General features: G+C 43.3%; 1 protein-coding gene across 3 annotated transcripts; it reads right to left on the bottom strand.

The window, feature by feature from the left end:
* Positions 1-962: 962 nt before the first annotated feature.
* On the bottom strand, positions 963-22150 carry cpeb2 (cytoplasmic polyadenylation element binding protein 2). Of its 3 annotated transcripts, XM_048252335.1 has the most exons (11): positions 20614-22150; positions 18114-18383; positions 14081-14171; positions 11043-11093; positions 8828-8851; positions 7695-7868; positions 7342-7431; positions 6926-7044; positions 6594-6708; positions 6293-6474; positions 963-5184 (listed from the first exon to the last, which is right to left on the bottom strand). In XM_048252335.1, exons 1-11 carry the CDS (start codon positions 21826-21828, stop codon positions 4957-4959), a joined length of 2559 nt encoding a protein of 852 aa, XP_048108292.1. In that variant the 5' UTR covers positions 21829-22150; the 3' UTR covers positions 963-4956. The 3 variants fall into 3 exon arrangements, with proteins under 3 accessions (XP_048108292.1, XP_048108293.1, XP_048108294.1); XM_048252336.1 differs by lacking the exon at positions 8828-8851; XM_048252337.1 differs by lacking the exons at positions 8828-8851; positions 11043-11093.
* Between the last annotated feature and the right edge of the window lie 1033 nt (positions 22151-23183).

The following is a 23183-nucleotide window of genomic DNA, read 5'->3' on the forward strand; positions in this document are numbered from 1 at the left end:
TCACAGAGTTCCATGAGTGAAGTATCACTCTTCAGTGAGTCATATTAATCTCTTCTCTGTACATGCCTGATTTTAAGTTATACAAGCCTAGAACATACAAGCCTATACTGACCCAAAATGGTATTTTAAAAATACTCTTTTTCTCTATAATTTTCTACATAAAACTTAAAACAGAAACCTTCAAGCTGGCCAAAGTGTAGTAGTCTATTGACTTACAGGTAGTCTACATAAGAATGTTGATCAGTGATTCCAGTTGTAGAAGATCAAGTCTCGATTGGGAAATGTTTCCAACACTTGCATTGGAACGGGCACTAACTTTGAAATTGGTCCAGCCTTACCAATCACATTGATCAGAGATTCCTAATGTTACTTCCTACTTCGCCTAAACTTTACAAACTGACAATAAACAGAATCAACAGTCAGAAAACAATGTATGATGGTCTACCTTTGCTGTAAATAAATCTGCATTTTCCCATCTGCATTTTTTGACCATTGCAGGTGTTGCTGCTTCTGTTTATCACAGTAATTTTCGGTTTCGTCTTCCCTTCTTGTCGCTGATTGGCCTAACATTTTTTGAAAACTGGAAACGGTTATGAACTATTGTGTTCCAGACTAGATCTCCCTGAAAGAAGATCTAGGTGGGCAGGAGGAACATCAGAATGTCAACACCAGGCATGATTAGAGCAGTTACACTCAGATATTGTGATTGTTGTTTTGGGTTAAACAATATTCTGAGACACTATATTCATGCAGGTCTTTTGACAGAACTTGCTTCAAGTCATCAATTAGCAGTAGATCAATTCATATTCTACATATGCAGTCTTTCCAAGTACCTAGATCAATTTCCGCCCATGTAAGTCTTATGTCTGGTCCAGTTATAAAATAATTTGTGTCAAGACCTATTAAGTCGATTAACCTGAGCTCACTAACTACGAGATAATCAACCACGACAGAACGCAAACTGTGTCCGAACAGAATGGGTCTTTATTCAGGAAATTAAAGATTGTAATCAACACCCCATTTAAATACAAAACAAACCAAAATAAAAATCCACGATATTCATTTGCATATCAAAGAACCATTCAGTAATAATTACAATCCGAACACTTCATAAACCACTTGTGTGAATCTACACAAACTCTGATTTTAGAAACTAGTAACTTTGACAATATTACAAAGATTTTAGCTTTAAAAATAATTCAACGTAAAATAATATTTTAGCAATTAGCATCATAAAATTATATATTTATATATATTCCACATAAAAATACAAAATAATATTAATGACACATAATATGAAAAATTATTCCAAGTATTTTGCTACTAGTCTATTTAAATGAAATAAAAAAGAATAAACCAAAATGAAAAGAAATAGAAATATGCATGAAAAAGTCTCTCCTTTTGTTAGCAAAACACTATCCAAAATAACTACAATCATTTACATCAGTACAAAGATATCTGGATTTAAAAATAGTTGCAATGAAGAAAAGGGGGTTTATTTTCTGACAGTAAAAAATGACACTGTGAATCAGAAATTTGCAAAATATGCAATGAAAAAAATAAATCTGCATTAAAAAGGTTTACACTGTTATTCTTACTTTTTTTATACAAACATTAGAAACAGTATTGCACGTCACAACACAGATTCGAGGTTAGTCAGCCTTTCAAAATGTGTTATATTCAAGTTTCGGAGCATCAATGAGGAGAGGCTACGAGAGTCTCGATGCAACGGGGGAAAATCTCAAGTGTCTTCCATGAACATAATAGAACCCTCAATGTGTATTTCCTTCAAACAAAATGTGATGTTTTCATATATTAATCATATTAATACATTACAAGAGTTTATATATTAATATATCAATATATACATAATTGCATGGGTGTTTCTTGAAACTGTCTCTGTTTCTTTTTCGTCATAAACAGAATCCTGCTTCTGGACAGAACTATAAATATTAGGGGAAATAAAATGTGTAAAATAAGTCTATTGAAATAGAAAAATACAATCCAAATCAAATAGTTATTCGTCTACAAAAATAGTGAAATAAATATGATTTTTACAAAAACAAAAATAATCACACACGTATACACATACGCATACACACATACACACACAAGCGTACAAAGCAACAGTGTTCAACACAGAAAACCGGACACGGTACTCACAACACAAAGAGGCCAGTGTCAGGGAAAAGTGGTGTGGCTAGTGCCGATGCTTTTTCTAGTGTCACTCTTTCAACCATTTAAACCCAGTTCTAACATAGCTTTGTTGGGAGTGTCGACAGTCACAAGAACCATGACGCTTAAGGTGAAATGTTCCTTCATATTTAAATTCATCTTTTAGGCATAGCTCCGCAAATCTCATATGCATGATTCATCCTCCATTTTGATTTGACCAGGCAGAGCAAGCAATGCCTGCAAGGAAGCACTACCCAAAATTCCCCCTGACCTCCATTAGAACACACAGATTACTGCTCTGCATTCACATAGAAAACCTAAGCCCACTTGCAAAAAATATTAAATAACTTATGAAAAAATAAGGAATATTAAAATCATCTGGTTAAAAAATAGGTAGATGTCCAAGGGAAGTGAAATCATTTATAAAATGATGACATACAGGTAAATAAAACGGACAGCTTTTCATTTTTCAGAACTTCAGGGTTAGCCAGCTTGTTGATAACCGTAATGGTAAGAGCAACAACAAAGGACTGTAATCAAAGAGTAGGAAATTCAGAACATGTAGTGCACTATATATATTATAAGTGATTAGAGAGGTCGAGGGGGCAAATGCAAAATGTGTATCATATTGACAAATAAATACTCTATTTTTTAAAAAACACAACTCAATAAATAAACCTTACAATCTCATCTTGAAGTAGTAACAGTAGAGACACTTAAAAGCTTGAATCACAAACACCAAAAAGACAGCAACACTTGGGCGTGGTGCTCACAGACAAACAAACACAGAAGCACACGACACAGAAAATAAAATAAGATCAACACACACAAATATACAGTACAGTACCAGACAGCCAGCAGTAGAGCTGGCATCTGCGGCTATTAGAGAGATTGTCCCTAGGAGTAAATTAATTAAGTGTTATAACCGCACAGGATCACAGGGAGGGGATAAATCATAATGGCACAAATTTTGCAATATCTTTGCTCTTTTTCCATGATCATAACTGAATTTGAAGGAAGAGGAAAGGAAAATATATATATTTTTTTTTCTCTCAAGTGATAATTCCCCAATGACACTATTAAGTGATATCCACTTTTTTTTACTCTGATTTGAGAAAGGACGTCTATAGCTCCTTTTAAACGTGCCTACATATTGCATCAATGGACAACATAGCTAACTCTACAGGAGTAGTATGCTCTGTCTAAAAACACAAGTGTTGTCTTCTGACCAACTGCCTGTGTGTATTGAAACCTGTATTGGCTACCTAATGTGTTCATGTAAAATGCCTACCCATTTTACACTGGATAATTCTTTCAAATCTGGCTATTAGCCTTTTGTCAGCTATGGTCTATGCTACATCGAGAAACACTGGTGAGCGTATGAGTATAGGGAGGTAACAATAAGTAGGGTCAAGGCAAAATGTTGTCCTAATATTCTTCTTTATCTACGTTGAAACTTAACGAAAACCTCAATCCACACTAACTACAGCCACACGTTACACAGACGGCATGTACACTAACCACAAACACCACTCAGTTTTTTTTACATCTTTTTGTGTCGAAATCCTCACAAATCACCGAATACACAAAGATGGCCAGACGTACTAGTCTAAAACTAATGTTTCTGATAGAATAATCATGTAAACCAATCATCACATCAACATCAGCATGCATGTTTATTTTTGTAATAACTTCTCAACTTAATTAACATTTGACACCAAGGTCGTTGATAGTTTATTTTGTTCATGCTACATATAGTGTTCAGCTTTTTTCTGTAATATGAGTTTTGTTACTTGTTTTCTTTCTCTATATGTTGTCAGTAACCTCTATTCTACATGCATTGCAAATGCCGTATACACAAACATGCACTTAAGATTTCACATTCTAGTCTTCATGAGCAACATGTGTTGCCATATCTGAGTGAGAGTGTGGACTGCATTTTAATTTTTAATGATTCCTTTCTAGTAGATGGCATTTAATATAACAACTATACATCTGTTCATATATTATATATAGCAGCAAAGCTTCTTACACAGCTTGTGTGATTAACAATGGTAGATAGAGCTAACTACAAACCAGATTAGTTACTTTGAGGTATTATCTTTTTTGCAGGTCTAAATCGAGAGCAAATATAATCATGTCGTCTTCTAGAATTATTTTGTTTGTTTGTTTGTTGTTTTCCTTTCGCTTTCTTTCACTTCATTTGTGGCAGAAATGTTTCTTTCATGCTCCCTATCTTAGTTGCTACCTTTGGTTAATGACCTGGGGCAGGCGTCAGAGATTTAAATAATCGAGGGTTTTTCCAGAGACAAGTGCGCACTTTGCCCACCAGCTGAGGGGGGGGGGGGGGGGGTCTAGCAGCAGACAGACAGACAGACAGACGGACAGGCTGCCCCCTCCCATGCAAAAACATTCTCGTATCTACTTTAAATCTCACATATAAAAATAATTTGAAAAAACTACAAAAAATCAATCTCTCTTCTGTTAATCTCCTTTTTTTAAAAAACATGAAAGTACCACAAAAAAGTCATCAAAGCCTGAGATGGCGGGTGGTTTGGTGAAAAACTGAGGCTTGTAGTGTTTTGGCTGCTACAAAAGATACATATTTATATTTTATATAGATATATTTTCATATATATTTATATTTGCTTATAATGTATACTGTTACATACTCTATACTGATAGCTTAGGGGTGAGGGGACAGAACAGTGCACTTTTCCTGCCTCGTGCTGTGTCGTCGTCTCTCCACTCTCTCTCTCTCTGTTGTTCTCTTGATGACGCTCAGTTCCAGCGGAAGTGGATCTGGCGCGGGCGGTCCGCTCCCTCCTTGACTAGGGGCTTGTGAAACTCGCGGCCGGCCCGCGAGTGGATGTTAGCCCAGCAGAACTCACAGTAGTACTGCAGGCAGGTGACATTGGCGCAGAAAAAGGGTGCAAACTTGCCCCCGCAGCGCGCCCCCTGGCACTCGTCACACAGCTGGTCGTCCAGGACGTAGGGCTTCACCTCTACCTGCAGGGGGCAGAGATGTACACACATACAGGTGAGAAAGCAGTCAGGGTCACACTAATGGCTGTTTTCCACTGGTTCAGGCAGTGCCACCAGCTGAATAGAAAGATTAAATATGTGCAAAGACTTATTGTTATACTTATGTATAATAGGAATTATTAAGTATGGCAAAACAACATATAATTATTGTGACAGTATGTCAGAGAGTGCACATGACTTTTGAAGGTCTCACCACTCTACATGCAAGTCCTTATCTAATTGGAAAGAAATCATATTGAATCCGGTGCAGTGAAATGGATTGGAATATAGGTAGTTACTTAAAAGCTCAGTCTATGAAGATAGCCCTGCTTGTGATGGTAATAATTAAAAGTGATTAGAAATTGTCAATGATTTCCAAGCAGGTGAAGTGATAAAACTAGACTGCGTGATGAAGTTGAATGCCTTGGGACGTGGTGTTCTGGAAGACAAACCAGGCCCAGTCCTAGACAGTGTGGCCTCTGGACTAATTTAGTTCAAACAAGCTTGCTACTCACCATGGAGACAGCTGCTATTATAACATTACACTCATACGTGTTTCTACCCCTTTAAATAACAAAAACACCACAAGCCTGAGAATGTGTCTTTCCCTGACTTATCTCAGTTCCCTCACTCACCTCTATTTGTCTAAGATTCAGTATCTCACTTGCTGGTATAATTTTATTTCCAGATTCAGTCTCTCACTTGCTGATTGTACTGCTGTTCCATTGCTGACTGTTCATGCTGGCATTCACAGCTGAAGCATAATTCTTCAAAAGTACAATGTGCAGTTTTTGTTATATATGTATATATGTGTGTGTGTTTCTAAACATAATTATTAGACTATCTTCTAAGTGGTGTGTCTTGATTGTATGTTTCAGCCTTTTTATTGCAATTCTTTAAATTGATCAAGGCTTAAAACATTGAATGAAATAATACAGACCTGACATGAAGAGTCAATAAGGAAATATGATCTCACTACTACTTATTAGTATCTTTACTATGATCGCTTTGGTCTGGTATAATTGTATTTCCAAAATAAAAAACACATATTCCACCAATAAGCCTCTACTAGTTAGATGAAGAAGCTCCATACCCGTTTGTCAATATCCCCATGCTGCAGCTGAACAAATCGCGCGCTGATGGCAGCGATGTAGCTCTGCTGATTGGAGAAGGCCACTCGGCCCGCCCCCTTAGGGTACTTGAGTTCTGGGTCAGTATCGATGCCAGCATAGCAGACGCCACCGTACAAACGATCCATGATCATAGCCAGCTCCACTGTAGAGAGGAAAGCACCACAACAGAGGGTTAATCGGGGCAATGATGGCAAGAGAGAGAGTGGTTGAGAAATGGACCGCAATGAGTGGAGATTTTAGTGAGCGGTGAAGCGCGCTGACCTGCACGAAGGGGGCGAGGGACCCCACCCACAAAGATGGTCTTGCGTGGGTCAAGGGGCTGAGAGCCATCCATCACAAAGTCACTGTCACTCAGATTCCACGGACGAATCTGGACCTAAGGGATAGAAAAGACAATCAGAAAAAAAAATATTTATAGTGTATTATCAAAATTAAATTAACGTTGTCTGAAGCATCACATTAAAGTCTGGCTTCGACTTCACTCTAATTGATTCTGTGAGTTGGAACATTTTGTTGGCTGGCATCCGTGAGGCTTGTACAAGAGGCTTTGGTGCTGGATAAATTGGCTTTGACAAGCTGGCTGCTAAACTCACTGGCTTGTCCTTGATGGTGGGACTGGAAACACACAGGTAGAGCTTGCCATCCTCCTCCAAGCAGGCCTCGATCAGAGCCTGAACAGAGCTCTCCTCTTGGAACAAGAGAAAGGCGTAACCTAGACAACACACACACACACACAATTTCCTCTTATCAGCTAGACAAGGCACTGAATCAGTTCAAGCCTGTAACTAAGGCAACCAGTATGCAGTCATGAAGCCCACTAAATATAGCATCCTTTACCAAAAAATACCAAGACCCTCTGTTCTGCACAAAACAAATCGTTTAAAACTAGCTTGGCATATAGACCCTTTCAAGAGAGTTCCATTATCAGCATCATTGTTGAAAGGGTCTATAGGTAATATGGAAAAATCCATGGCTGAGGCTGGACTGGTCAGCTGGCCGTTGATGTTACCTTTAGGGGGAAAGTAGGATTTGCTCTCGGCCTTGTGGGGCCAATCCACCACCAGATGGCCAAAGCGGCGGAAACTGGAGGTGATCTCATCTATGAGGAAAAGAAGAAAAAAATGGTGTGTGAGTGTGTGTGATGACCCTTAAGCCTTCATGTCTTACCAAATGTACCTTCAGAAGTTCTATTTACAGAGTTTACATTGCTGAAATCCTTAACCACAATGTTGCTCAACATTTAATTCTTACATTTATAAATAACAGAAAGCACCATCATTATCAACACAATAGTATCACCTCTATGAGATACATAGCTTGAGAACCTGTGCACACATTTTGTTCTCCAGTCAATGTACTGACCTTCATCAATGTCTGGAGGTAGGCCTCCCACAAACACCTTGCGAGAGAAGCGTTCAATACGCTCCCCATTTTGGTGAGCGTAGCAGTTAGGAGAGCCAAGAACTCCAGGGACGCCCTGGTTGCCATGACCATCGTCAAGGAGAACGTCGTCGATCGGAAACAAGGAGGAGCGCCCTGTTGGGAGAGGATGCGTCAGACCGGATTGTTGGGGAAACCCAAAGGAGTGCAAAATCAGAGACCAAACCCTCTTCAGCAAACCAGCAGTGTGGGTGGCAGCCATGTTCTTAAATTGAACACGCCCATCAAGCAAACAAGTCAAACTGGGTTAACTTCTAGTGAAATTTGATGGTGATGTGAATCATCACCACCTGTTACCGAATCAGTTTGCTGTCGAGTGCGTGTCCAATCTAACCTGTACTTCCATACGTGGACATGTAAAAACACACTACTCTCAGTGACTATGAGAGGGAAAGCTGATTGGATGGCTTGGTGTGCATTACAGCAGGGTCACTCCAAGGGGAAGTACACGCTGATAGATTGATGAGAATGGTACGCTTACAATTAATTCAACCCATTTCCCTGAGAAACATTGTGATACAATCAAGGGAACTAACTTCCTGTATTGAAATAATATTCTTCTAGAAAGAAAGAGCTACCTTGGAGTGGTACACTGAAGTAAATGCAAATTAAATTCTGCTGTTATACAACAGAAATACAATAGATACTGACTAATAAATATTCACTCATGAATAAATAGCTTTTGCCATCCTATGAATAATATTAAAAGTAATGAGAAAGAGTTGAGAAACCCACCACATCCCAACATGTTTTGGCCTTATTCTATAATCAACATGTGATCGGACTGGTCATTAATCAGAATTACATAATAAAGCAGAATCTTAGTCCCTATCGGAGTGTTAGGCACGTGGGAGTGTGGCTGCAGGTAGTGACCACTAACAAAGCTGCCTTTCACCGTATACAGGCCGGTGGAGGCGTTGGTTACTTGAGAGAAGAGTTAATGACGGAGGCAGTTATATGATGAGCATGTTGTGTCTGTGCGTGAATGTATGTAGGACACGCATATTGTGAGCCATGCGGACACACACAGCACATCACAGTGAGCGGGGCGTTACCTCGTCGTCTCCCATAGCTCCGTGCTGCATGTAAACAAAGCAGAGTAGAGTTTTAGCAGAGAAGAGAGTGGAAACGAGATAGAGAACGTGCTGATGGATGGGGCGGAGGTTTTATGAGCTCTTAGGCTTCATGTTCATTTAAGGCTCTACTCTTGTAGGGACACGGTCAGTTTACTAAAGGAGACTAGGTGGGTGTGAGGTCTCCCCTGGTAAAAATATGACTGACATTTTTAATACTTCATAAGGCCAACCACATTCAAAGTTGACTGTCTGCTATGTTATTTTCCATCTTCATTTCCAACTCTTGACACACAATATAGTATACTATAGAAATATGCACTAAATGTAATATCAAACATCAGTTTCTCTTTGACCAAGCAAGGAGTAGATTCCCTTGGCTTGTCATCTATTAATGGGAAGTCTTACATATGACATTATGAGTAACCTGATGAGTTTCTGATCCTTGAGGATAAAGTTGTAACACATCCACCCCACACTTATCATGTGCTCATCAGGCGTTCCAGATGATCATGTGATCTACATTACTGAACGTCCCTGTGATAAGTAACTTCCAGGCAAAGGGACTAGTGCCCTGGATCATGTGACAATGCGTTTAAACACCCCCTCCCCACCCCCCTCCAGCTGAGCCAGAGACAAACAACCCCAGCTTGTTTTTGTGACCCTATAGCACGACATGACCCACAAGCTGAACTAGTTCGCTTCTCCTCAGGGAGAGACTGAGCGTTCACTTTTTTATAAAAGTTACACAGAAGGAAGGAAATCACTTCACAGCCGTTTCACACTCACATTATTTAAGTGTACTCAGCATTCCTTCTGATATAGATATGTGTGTGTGTGTGTGTGTGTGTGTGTGTGTGTGTGGGTGTGTGTGTGTAAATACAAGACACGTGACACCCATCTTCCCTTCAAAATAAACACAGCAAACAAACAGACAGAATCTACGGAGCCCCTAAGGGGACATGAGCAAAAAAAATTCTAAAGTTTAGTTTCATGTGCGCACATGAAAGTTTCATGTGAAAGGGTTTTGCATGCGCACACGAAACTTTCATGTGCGCACATGAAAGTTTCACATGCGCACATGAAAGTTTCACGTGAGCACATGAAAGTTTCACGTGAGCACATGAAACTAAACTTTAGATTTTTTTTTGCTCATGTCCCCTTAGGGGCTCCGTAAGAATCACACATAAAGGATTGCATGGAAATGTCAATGACCAAACTGTGCTCACCATTGCAAACTCAGAGACTGAGAATGTGATGGCTCAAGGATTTAGACTTTGGCCATGGCTGACAGGCCAACACTTTACAACTTATTAAATTAAGATATGGGCTGATGATATAATATGATATGAGCTCATAATGAAACCATTATGCAGGATGTGAACTCATGTATGCCCTGGTGGTAGAGGTCATCTTTAAGGGCTCAGAGTTCAGACAGTCCTATTTCAGTAATCAAAAACTGAATGTGTAGCCACCTGTTTAATTAAACAACAGTGTACAAATGCCAGTTCTGAGAAAGCACTTCCAAGCAAGGTAAAGGGGGAAACCAAGTAGACAGTAAAGCACCAAATAGCTTGGCAAAGCACTAGACCAGTTCAGTCTAGCTAAATCAACAGCAAGATTGTATCAATTGTCAGTCTAAAACTCCTAAAAGTCTTAGTTCATCACCTTGGGCCAATTGTGTTGAACATGTCTACCAACCTTCTCCTCAGTTACAGCACTGGCAACATGGCTGGCCTGGTTACTCTCCCTGTCTACAGACTAATATTTCTCTATTAATTTGTTTAAAATAATTCCTCTTAGACCTTGATGAAAGGATTTTGATCCATTAACATTTTCTTTTCTCTTTCCTTTACTGTGTAAAGCACTTTTACTGTGGTCAACCACAGGTTGTTTAAAACGGTTCTATATGAATAAAATGACTTCGCTTGACATCCAGTTCATGTCAGATTCAGACTAAACCCCATCCCCTAGCCTGTAGTTAGCGCAAAGCTATAATCTCCAGCATGAAGAAGCCGCTCGCCGAGATTAACATATACAGATGTACACACACACACACACACACACACACACACACACACACACACACACACACAGTGCAGACCTATGTCAGATTGCATGCAGATTGATGCAGAGGAGGGGAGGCCACGCCTGAATCATTAGTCACTACAGCAATGAGAAGAAGGAACATAATTACCATTGAGCATGAGCAGGCCATCTGCCCCGGGGTGAGGGCATCCCACACGGCCTGGACACCAGAGAGACAGACACACAGACAGGGAGAAAGACAGACAGACAGAGAGCAGGATGAGAGACAAGTATGGGACAGATGGACAACAAGACAAGACCTCCAGGGGTGCCACCATGGGCCCAGCAGAGAGAGAGAGAGAGAGAGAGAGAGAGAGAGAGAGAGGCAGCTCGCTCTGTGGTCATGTGACTCGTTCCAGGCCCCCAAAAAACCAGGGCAAAGAACACCGCCGACAACGGCTCCTCTGTTTTCAGGCTGCAGACGACGCACAAAGCCATCTCCTGTGCTGACGGAATACAAAACAAGCCGCCCGGCCCATGTGCCCCAACGAGCTGGATGGGCTGGGGCAGACATCGCCGTCTGAGTCACCTGTCTGAGTATCGGCCATCACATGAGACGCCAGATGTGTTTTCCATCCCACTTCTGGCACCATAGCCCTCATAAAAATCCCCTTGCTGGCTTCATGGGCATGTATGCCAAGAGCCTTATACATAGCCTATAGACAAGGTCCTCTTCTAACACGACTTTGTCACTGCAGCCTCGTCTTCATGTTATATTCAGCAATCTGTGCCGCTTGGATGTACTGCAGCTTACACAAATCATTTTCATTATCAGGTCCATTGTAGCATTGCTAAATGTCTATGCTAAGCTATAAGAACAGCGGACATTACACTATGTTAACATTATGTTTTGCCTTTTTCCAAAGCCCTCTGTGGAACATGCCACATGTCATTTCTAATGTTTGAGTTGTGATATACCACATAATGAGGACATGAGGAGACAAACAAAAAAGTCAGTTCTTTCACACAATAACTTAGAGCAGGGGTGGGCAAACTTTTTGGCTCAAGGGCCACATTGGGTTTTGAAAACTGGCCGGCGGGCCGCACAACAACTCAAAGTCATGGATTGGGCTTCCAAGATGTCTGTTAAATGTGTGGGTGCCTGTGGTTGGATGGCTGAGGCAGAGAGAGGAATAGGAAAGAGGAGTGTTTTCTTCTTGCACCAGCGATTAGCAGGTCATGCATATTGTAGCTTTATTTTTTGCTTTCAGGCACATAACATCAGAGATGACCTCAACAATCTTCTGTGTGTGTGTGTGTGTGTCCAGTGACCATATATTAGAAGGCATTTACAATGATTTAGCACCCATTATACCCTCCCTAAGAGTTGTTTACATCCCATTTCTTAAACTCTATCAGCACATCTCACATTATCTGTCAGCAGATTCCAGTGCCACGCCTGTCTATTCCACTGCCAATATACGTAGGCTATCTAGTCTGGGCTTGTTCCCAACATTTACACATATTGTATGAATCAGCTCAATGCTCAGTCAGTGTTTTTCCTGATTAATTTAGATTGGTACAGACAGAGCTCCTGGGTAAACCGTAACATTGGCACACTGACACCCTGACACCCTGCTTGTTGAAGATATTGCTACTTGGCTTGAAGCTTAATGAAGCTCATCTAGCTCTTTCAGCTTGTGGTGGTCTTTAGGTGTGTTGAAGCTAGAACTACATGGCTCAAAGCTTAATGATGCTCACCCAGCTATTTCAACTTGTGGTGTTCTTTAGGTGTGTGCTGAAACTAGCACTACATGGCTCACCTAGCTATTTCAGCTGTGTGGTGGTTGAAATGGCTCTTGCCTCACCCTGCCCCCGCTTTGCTGTCACACACAGTATATTTGAGTGCACCCTGCTCTAAATTTAGTCTCTCTCTCTCTCTCTCTCTCTCTGAGTCTTTATGCACTGAAGATTGCTCTCTCTACCTCACTCACACCTCCATACACACATACAGTCTTTCTCTATAATTAATACATAATGGATTGCTCTCTCTCTCTTTCTCTCTCTCTCTCTCTCTTTCTCTCTCTCTCTCTCTGAGCTGTAAATGCTGCTCTGTGTGCCTGTTCTGCTGTATTCTGCAAGGCCACGCCCAGAGCCCAGTAGAATACAGCAGAGCAGGATGTATGGATCCCTGGTCTCTGCACCGGGATATGCACACACACACACACACACACACACACAGAGCACAATTTCACTTAAACTGTGTTCAAACTTGTGAGCAGAGCGAAGCGCACCCGCGTACACACACACACATACACACTAACACACATGCATGCACAAACACACAAAGAGAGAGTTTATTCTACCACTGTATAAACTTCACTGTACAATCACACTATGCAGCGTACATACAGTGTAAACTGAGCTCATTGAACCTCACCGTTAAAAGCCATGAACCATCTTAAAAGAGCTAACTTGAAAAGAAATGAATGCCAACTGAAGCCATACTGTGCTATTGTAAGCCTTGGGGATGGCAAAGAATGTTTCTGTTATTCTCAGCACTTTGAGAGCCTGCCTAATGGGATTTGGAGTCAGATACTAAGCTGCTGCAAGCGTTATGAAATCCATACATTCTCACTGGCATGTTTCAACCAGCACATTTCCAATTTGGAAGACTGTAGGAGACCGCTGTTAGTTTGATCTTAATATGGTCTCTCTATAGGAGCATATTAATGTAGAATATGAATGTACTGTACGCAGGGCATATTCCTCCTGCATTTATTTTGTATTGTCCCTTGTCTGCAAAAAAGGTGTCTGTGAAATCAGTGGCACAGTGGTAGTGGAGGCGATGAGTGGAAAATATTTTTTCTTTCTATTAACATCCACACATGTGAAGACAACAGCCCTGTTTCCGAAGGCTGGCCGTCTTTAACAGGCAGACTACACCAGGCATGTAACTAAAGCATTCCGTTCGGGGACCATCTGCTGCAACAATTAGCTTCCTTCCTAATCAATGCAACTGGCTACACCAGACGGGACCATCAGACCAGACATTGCGTTCATTCTAAAAAACTACACAAGTCTCCTAAAACTATTTTTACATTCCGCGAACTGAACACTTCAGTTATGTGCTTGGTGTAGCTTGCTTATAAGACCTTCCCTTCCCCCAACACAGAATGGCAGGTGCACGACTGATGTGAAACTCACCCTTCAGGGGGTCCTGTTCAGCCCTCATGATGTCAATCAGGGAGCTTTCCAGGGAGTGCATATTTAGACTGTCATACATTCTGGGGCGATCCTAAAGGACAGATACACACACAGAGAGAAGTTAGATAGGAGGCTATAACAAGTCAAGCAGACTATGCAAATTGGCTTCAGAGATTTCATTAACAGGTTCAAAACTAATGCACACACCTTATAGTTGCCACTTTTACTGTCCCTCTTTCTCTCTCTCTCTCACACACACACACAAACACACACACAAACAAAAAACAACTGTTTTCAGGAGCAGGAGTATTACAGGATTACTATTTGCTGGTGGGGCGTGCGGGCAGGCGCGCGTGTGTGTGTGTGTGTGCGCGCGTGTGTGTGGGTGTGCGTGTGTGCGTGTGGGTGTGCGTGTGTGCGTGCTGAGCGTATGCGGATGAAAATTCTTTCCGTGTTTATTCACCTTGGCCACAATAGTGTGTGCCTGCGCCGTGCGCCACCTCCACAACAGATTCCCCCCACTGGCCCGCAAAGGGTTCGCCGCAGCCCTCCAGGGAACCCAGCCAGAAACCAGGAGCCGCATTCTTAGGGGAGAACTAGGTTGAGAGCCGATGACCTCACCATTGTTATGTGGCAGGACAGTGGCTAATGGGTGGGGGGCAGCATTTCACCCTGCCGTGCGATATTTAGACAAGGGGGGCATCCCAGTACTGCATTGCAGCATGGCAGTAAAAGATTCCAAAGGTACCTAGGTTTGGTTTGCTATGGGGTGGGGTGGGGGGGGGGGGGTTTGGAATGTTCCTTTAACTCCTGTGTGTAATATATAAACCCACAATATGCCACGCTTAATACTTGAACACACACCACAGGACATAAAACCTACGAAACCCCACAGGTTGTCCAATCCTCTAACCTCTAATCCAAAACCCAGGCCCAATCCACAATGCTGGCCTTAGCCTCAAACATCTGATTGCTCTGGACCGGAGCAAAGTATTAGAAAAGTGAAACTAAACACGTGTCAGTCATTGTGCTGGTTCTCATCCAGAAACTGGGCGTGAATGGCCACTCTCAAAGTCTGAAACAGCGGCAGAAGGCCTGGGAAATAGTCTCTGGGATAATACCAGATTACTTCAAACCCAAGCAGAGTCCTTCTCTCCAAGCCTGTTATTAGCCCAGCCCGGCTTTAGGGGCATCCAAGGGACAAAAACACCAATTAAACGAGACAAAGGGGACCAGCGACACACAGGTTTGTATCATAAAACCCAAAGAGAGAGACTACAATGAATACTTATCTGAAAGAGCATGATAACAGAGATTAACATCCCACATTTCACCAAGTCTTCCAAATGTAAGATTTAATTTATAACTAGGAAGACATTTGTCACTTGTTGTCATTTTTGATGTATGAGTTGAAAGTTTTAGAGAAAGAATGGTGCCTTAAACTGTGATCAGAGCTTGCATCTGTGGTCATTCATCAGCCTCGCCATTGAAGAGCCTTGTTGGAATGAATCAGCACACACAGATGTCACCATTGGACTCTTTCTCTCTCTCTGTCTCTCTCTCTCTCTCTCCCTCTCTTCTAAAAATCGGAGGCTGACAGATTTGGTGAGCGGCATCTCCCATGGCGAGCCTCTCGCCCTGCCCGCTCCTGCGTCATGCACCGGACAGCCGAGGAGCTCAATCTGTCAGTGCCATGTGCTCCGCCCGGTGAGCCTGTCTGCTTTAGCCTGGGCGCTGCTGTTTAAAGAGGAGCTTAGCCATCCGTGCTGTCACTCCTGGGGCCAGAGGCAGGGGGTGGGGGGAGGGGGAGCGGTGGGGACAGGTGACGGGTTCGGGCCGTGTGCGACTGTGCGTCCTGCCTCACGCTACGAGTGCGACTGTGCGCCCTGCCTCACGCTACGAGAGCTTAACCCGCTGCACCGCTTTCAAGGTGTCAGAGGGGCTGGCTAAAGATAGCAATAGCGACCGCTCCAGGAGGGCCAAAAATAAAGCCAGTCCCGAAAATGTAAACCTGGGGCTGGGAGCATGAGCGAGCAGGTCGCGTGTCTGGTCAACATGGAGTCCCGTCCCTTTCCAAGTCCCAGCCAGCCCTGAGTGCGACTGAGTGATGTTAAGTAAACAGCTCTGGACTCTTTAGGCCACACTTCCTCTTGTCTTTCACTTTCTCCCTATTCTCCATAGCTGATGACGGAGTGGATTTGGAGCTGGAACGTGGGCCCCAGCAGCAGCGTGTGTTCCGACAGCACCGCGAGGCAGGAAGGAAACACGGAAAGGACAGGAAAGGAGAGGAGAAGAGACATGCGTGGAATGCTAGGAATTCCGAGTGGGACACTGTTTATGGAAATGAACAATACCGCCGTGCCGCGCCAGCTTCCTGGAAAGGGAGAAGGAATGACAGAGAGAGGGAGAGCACTTAACAGAGAGAGAGAGAGAGGAAGACAGAGAGAGAGGGAGAAGGAGGGAGGGAGAGAGTGACGAGGGCCAGCTACTGAAAACATCACGTCAGGGAAAACCAGCATGTTTGTCCAGCCCAAGTTCTGGAGAGGTATGCTGAGCTCCACTAGGCAGTAAGTACCCTTTAAAGGGACAAGTGAGGACGCTGTGCCCCTATGTGGATATGACTAACAACTCCAACGGAAGCCCCACTACATTTAGGCCAAAAGGTTTCCAAAGATGCATATGCCATAATGTTTCTTCCACAATATTGGACAGGGCACAGCTCGAAACCCATGGTGAAGGCATCAACCTTCACCCTGTTTCCAAGGTAGTGACACTAATGAGGTGGTAACGGCAGACTTGAATTGAGTAACGTCTCCAACACCCAACTCACTCCTACCAGCCAACACCTTTGCCATTGTTGACAATAAATGAATGTGGGAGTGCTTGATTGAGATGCAAATGGCCCCCATTCTCTTGGTTTACTGGGCTTGGCTAAGACGTCCTTAGAGGTGTTTTTGCATGTCTCTACTAAGTCCTTACCCCTCCTTTTGATGTCTGATATTTTGTTGCCTTCCCTTTTTTCTTTTTTTGGCTCCGAAACCCATATGTTGAAACCAGGCTCAAAGTCCTTCACCCCTCACCCTCTCTCTCTCTCTCTCTCTCTCACTCGCTCTCAATCCCTTTCAATTCCTCTCTTGCTCCCTGGATCGAGCTCCAGCTTATAATTCAGGAAATTATTCTGTAATCCTTTGAGTCCAGCATTTTTCCACTTAGAGTGAAAGGCTGTCCAACCTCCTTCCAACAAACACGTACACACACACACACACACACACACACACAGCACTGCATCTAACATCCACGGCCATTTGGCCTTTCTGTTTACATTTAATGTTTCTCTCAAGAAAATATGACAAGCACGGAAGCCACTGCAGACAGGAATGCACTGCACAGACTGCGTCTTTAAAACAAAATAGAAGACTACCATACACACATCCACCTGTTTAGGATATCAGTGTGAATAATGGTGAGCCATCCGCCTATCTTTCAGGTTTAATCAATTCAACTCTGTCACTGCGGACATCTTGTGATAGTGTTTGTCTTGACTGGGACCTGGCCTGTTCAGACAGAGAGTGATGCATCACATGACCTTAACACAGATAGGTAGTCACCCTTTGTGACTGATTGGGCCTTGTGGGAAGATGCTGTGCTTCATTTCCAGAGAAAATCCAATGGTCATCCCTGATTGGACAAGATTATTTTCTCACCAAACCCCTCCCTATATGGTCATGTGTAAAAGGTATAGAATCCATATGAAGGTTTTTTGGTTGATACTCTGGCGTATACCGTTTGCATATGACTGAGATCAGGAGGCATTAGGGGAAGTGAGACATTCTTGCACAGAGCACATGAGCAAGCTCCTGAAATACTGCACTCACCTGTGAGCATTAAAACAAACCCATACAGGCACAAGACTATGGCCCACAAACGCATCTGGCTATCCATGTATATACACACACACACACACACACACACACACACAACACACAACACACACACACACACACACACACACACACACAAACATACACCATACCTGCAGTGGCAACAGGGTATTGCTGTTGTTATCTGTGCGGAAAACGTTCTCCTCGATCCAGGACTTGGGCCCCAGGGAACCGCCCGTGCGGGGGAACTTGGGAGGGGCGATGACATTGCTGGAGAAGGGCTTCTTCATGGGGGACACCTGGCTCATGGAGCCAGGGACCCCCATGCCTACGCGACGGTGGTCCCTTCCCCAGGACATCCCTCCAGAAGTCCAGCCGCTACCCTGGTGACTGCCCCCCCAGGGAGACTGCTTCATCATGGGCTGCAGGAAGGCAAGGGGGACCATTTAATTACACTGAAGGTATCATTTTGAGACAATTGTAAGTGTGTGTGTGTATGTGTGTGTGTGTGTGTGTTTGTGTGTGTGCGTGCGTGTGTGTGCATGTGCCTGTGTGCATGCATAATCATCTATGTCTGCTTGGGGGAGAAAGGCAGAGAGACAGATACAGAGAGAGAGAGAGAGAGAGAGAGAGAGAGAGAGACAAAGACAAAAAACAGCCATGTGCAGAATCACTCATTAAACACACACTCTTTGTCCGTGCACGTCCTAGACACAATTATATAATGTGAGTCTATTTGTATTTTGCATTTGTTTTGGCATATATGCGTGTGCAGCTGGCTGGGTGCGCTGTGCTCCACTGTCCTAATCGCTCCCACAACAAATTTTCTCCAGCAACAGTGGCCTTGCATACCCGGCCCTGCAGTGACGACAGGGCTAAGAGGCTTTAGGGCTTTAGGTCTAATACAGTGTGTCCTGTGCACTCGGACTCCAGCAAAGCACTCTCCCACTCACTCATACATGCACACACGGGTCGACTGCGATGCGCAATGCACCACACGCCCTGGGCCTACCTGCACACACCCTTGCTGTTTTCTAAAACATACATATGTGTCTGATTCACATTGCCATTCATGAGTAAATATGGTAAAGATGACATATATTATGCATATATGTAAACTAATAATGTATGACTTCACTTGAGATCATAGTTACCATTGATGCCTACTGCCTACAGAACCCTAGCCTGCATTGGGACAAAATAAATGTATTTTGTAGCAATGCCATTTACAACTGGCTGTTTCTGTGATTTAGGACACAAAAGGTCTCTAAGTTAGGCCGTGTTTGTCATTCAATACCGTCTATTTCCATCTGACAATGTCTAGACTGAAGACAAGATTGCAGAAGTGCCTAGATTTGCTGAGTTTAGTCCAACCCACACTCACACACATAGAGAGAGAGAGAGAGAGAGAGAGAGAGAGAGAGAGATTTATACATGTAAAATGAAAGTTGTTATTAACTGGCTATTTCATATTCCTTACAGTTTATGTTAAACAGAGATAGAAAAAAAAAATCAAGACTCATCTCTCTCTCACACACACACACCACTCAGGTACTTCAAGACTTGAGATAGCCTACTGACCTAAGCAGCTATGGTCATCCTCAACACTTTACTAGGCCTATAACTTCACTTAAGAGTGATTTTGTAACTGGGGCCTGTGATGTCTCAATATGTCTACATGTCTATACACAAAGGACCACTCCCTGACATTGTCATGTGACTGAATCTCTTCATCTCCTCCCTCCCCGTCTCTCCTCCACCTTTTGATGCCTCTACCCTGTGAACCCCAACTGCCACATGGAAAGAGGTCATGGAACGTCCAACCAGTTCTTCAATAAACCAAAACGAATACAGTTAAGTGACCCGTTTTTCGTGTGGCGAAGTTTGTATCTCCTTTTACTCATGTCATTCCTATGAGTAGAGTTATCTCGTGTGCGCGTCAAAACAGATAAAAAAAAAGACATTGCACTAATATACTTCTTTATATCGTTTACGACGCGTTTATTCTCTCTCTCTATCTATCAGTCTATCGATCTGTCTCACACACAAGCACACTCACTCTCTCTCACACACACAGGCGTCCTTGAGGCCATGTTATCTCTGGAATGTCACGTGAGTGTCTCTTACAATGTCACGACTGCTCGCAGTGGCAGAGCTCTGCTCTCATGTTGATACATTAATGAATAAAATGCTGTCTACGGATCAGCTCAGTGGTGCAACGCTTCATTTGCAATATGGAATGGCGATATAAATGTGGAATGCAAGCTAGAGAAACTAGCGCATAGCAGTCGATTGTCTAATGCTACTCTGGAGTGCGCTGTTTCGCACAGACAAGGCCGCATTTGTATTCATCACATAGGACTGACAATGGCTTGGGGTTTGAGCGTGGCAGGGGAGGAATGGTGCATTGTCTATGCTCTATTATCTTGGCAGTGGATACATTAAATTGTTCACTCATCAAATTCCACCGTGAACATAAAGGTATATTTGTAATAAGCAGGTTATAATCAATGTGACAGTGTAAGATAATACATTGTTACGCCCATTGTCCAAGAGATGCAACTGGTATTTTGTAATGCGATTAAAGATGCCAGGTTAAGGGTTGATATCGCACAGCAAAACACTGCGGTTGAATTTAAACTGTAGCCTCACCTGGTGATGGTTGTAATTGTTCCTCTGCTGCAGAAAGGCTCCCTGTTGCGGATGCATTTGGGGACTGACCGGGGACCGGCGGCTCTGAGGCTGCTGCTGGGGGATGTTGATCTGGGGCGAGAAAGGGCTGCTGAAGCCCTGCACGTTAATCCCGGCGCAAGGATTAGTAGACACCGACGAAAAGCTCTGGAAGAAGGCCGGGTTGATGGAGGAGGGAATCCCCGGGTAGAAATTGTTCTCGTGTTCTGCGTTTGGTATCGGGTTCATCGCGTTTGCGTGGCTGGGGTTGGCTGAGTTGGAGATAGGTGGTGGTGGGGAGCTCGTCTGAACGGACCAGGGAGTTCCGAAACCGGGGAGAGACGGCGAAGCCGAGCCACCTCCCGCATTCTGCATATCTTGATGTGGGAGGTTGGAGTAGCCGGCTCCGATACCTCCGGGCAGTATGTTATTGCCGGTACCGGTGCCATTGCCGTTGTTTATGTGATGGGAGTTAGGGGAGTCCATTTGGATATTTACCTTGTTTGGATTCACGGAAGTGGGCGATTGCGACGCGGCAGCAACCACATCGGCTTCTGCCTTCTCCACCGATAAACTGCGAATTTGATCGTGGCTCGAGTCCGTGTTTGGATCGGATTCGTTCGGGCCGGCGGTGGTGTAAGGCTGCTTCTGAGGCAGGTGACTAAATTCTCTTAGGGGTGGGGGTGGCTCCGAGCAGCCGAACTCAGCCTGCTGACTTAACTGCTGATGTATTTTCCGGTCGTGCTGAAGGTCACAGATCGACTGCGTCGGACAGAACTGTTCTTGACCTACAGTTGCTTTAAAATCGTCGAACTGCTGTTGGTTCTGACACAAGGCGTTGTAGTCCTGTGTGTTAAAGCCCAGTTGATTGCTGTGGTTGTTGTTGCTGCTGTTAGATTGCAAATGCTCGTGTTTGCTGCTGTTGTCGTTGGTTTGTTCGATTAAAGGTGGTTGCTGCGAGGTTGTCACCCCCACAGGCCCATCCTGCATGTTTTGCTGATGCGCAGCAGCTGACAGGAATAGAGAGGACACGCCGGGGACGGTGTTGCTAGAAACAGGAGTCGAGTTGGGGGAGAGCTGGCCGGTGGACACCGGAGAGGGGGTCGAGTAGGATCTGAAAGCGCCTCCGCCCAAGAGTGTAATGCTGTTGTTGTTTATACTTACTGTCTGAAGCAAGCCAAATCCGTAATCCCCCATTTATTTGATTAAAATAAAAAAGTTGCGTCTTTTCAATTACAACAATAAGAATAGGCTATTTTAGTGTTAGATAATACAGCTCAGCTTCCTATAACGAAAGAGGAGGGGCCAAGGTCGAGTCGGTCGTTTTTCCTTGTAGTAGCCTCGACCTGGGTATTCCTACGTTTAAAGTGTTAATGATTTTTATCCACCATCCGGTTTAATTTGGTCGTATCGTCGTAAATTCGTTCCGACCGACCAAACGTCCCCCTCCTCTCATTACCTGCTGATATACTGCGGCAAAGGATTAAAACCCCCGAATGGACGTCACGACTGCATCATGATTTATTCTGGCCCCGCCTCTCCTCCAGTTTGGGCTACAGCTGACACTGCATTGGTTACGTCATTTCATTAATTATTCAGAAGGTGCGGTACAGCGTCAGGATTTTTGAATATTGAACAGAAATATTTTGGCTGCACATTTGTACCGCCGCAGGATTCACGGGTGGATTTCTGGAGCCAGCACAGGACACTTGCATCACACAAAAAAGTAGCCTACCCCCCTCTGTCGTTCTGCGTTGGCTGAAATAATGAATTACTTGTAGGATAGCCTAACTAGAAACTCGTAATAAGCCGGTAATTAACTCATTCATGCCCGGGTGTATTTGTCACTATTCTAGTTCAGTGCCTATCATTGTAATAGGCACTAAATAATTAGTTTAAATAAATAATTTATCTGATGTAATTCATTAATCCAAAGTGTTTAATATCAATAGGCTATCAGTTGCCACAATTTTTGGTTGAGGCGTTGGCAGGACAGATAGCATGGCTTATTCCATATTCACTTTTAGGTATCTATTTGTGACCATATGGCGTTGTACCACCACTGCATTGGAGACTTCTGTCCAGCTTCTGCCGACGCGTCACAATGAGCAGTGACGCTTGCTTCTAAAAATAGCATATTAAAATGCAGCTGCTTGTCAAAGAGATTTATTCTTCATGCATATGCAAGCCCAAAGTGCACTTCGGATTTAAAAGAGCACGTTTTACAGCTGTTTAAATTTGTCTTTTTCTCTACAATTTATTACACAACCAAATAAGATATCATGGTTTATTCCATAGACTATATGTCCAGTGTAGTTTATGTGTGCATGTGTGAGAGAGATTTCTGTGGCATGTTTTTTTTTTGTTTTTGAGGCCTATTTTGATTGGATTCAGGGAGAACAGTGGTGGTCTGTAAATAAAGTCAAATGATGTTAGTCATTCATTGACACCTCATAAACTTCCACAGGGATTTATTATGTCAATCCATTAGATAAGATAAAACATCAAATTTGTGTTGCTGCTTTTAAATTCAAATGTATGGATATACTACA

The sequence above is a fragment of the Alosa alosa genome, chromosome 9, assembly GCF_017589495.1.
Source record: "Alosa alosa isolate M-15738 ecotype Scorff River chromosome 9, AALO_Geno_1.1, whole genome shotgun sequence".
Lineage (NCBI taxonomy): Eukaryota > Metazoa > Chordata > Actinopteri > Clupeiformes > Clupeidae > Alosa > Alosa alosa.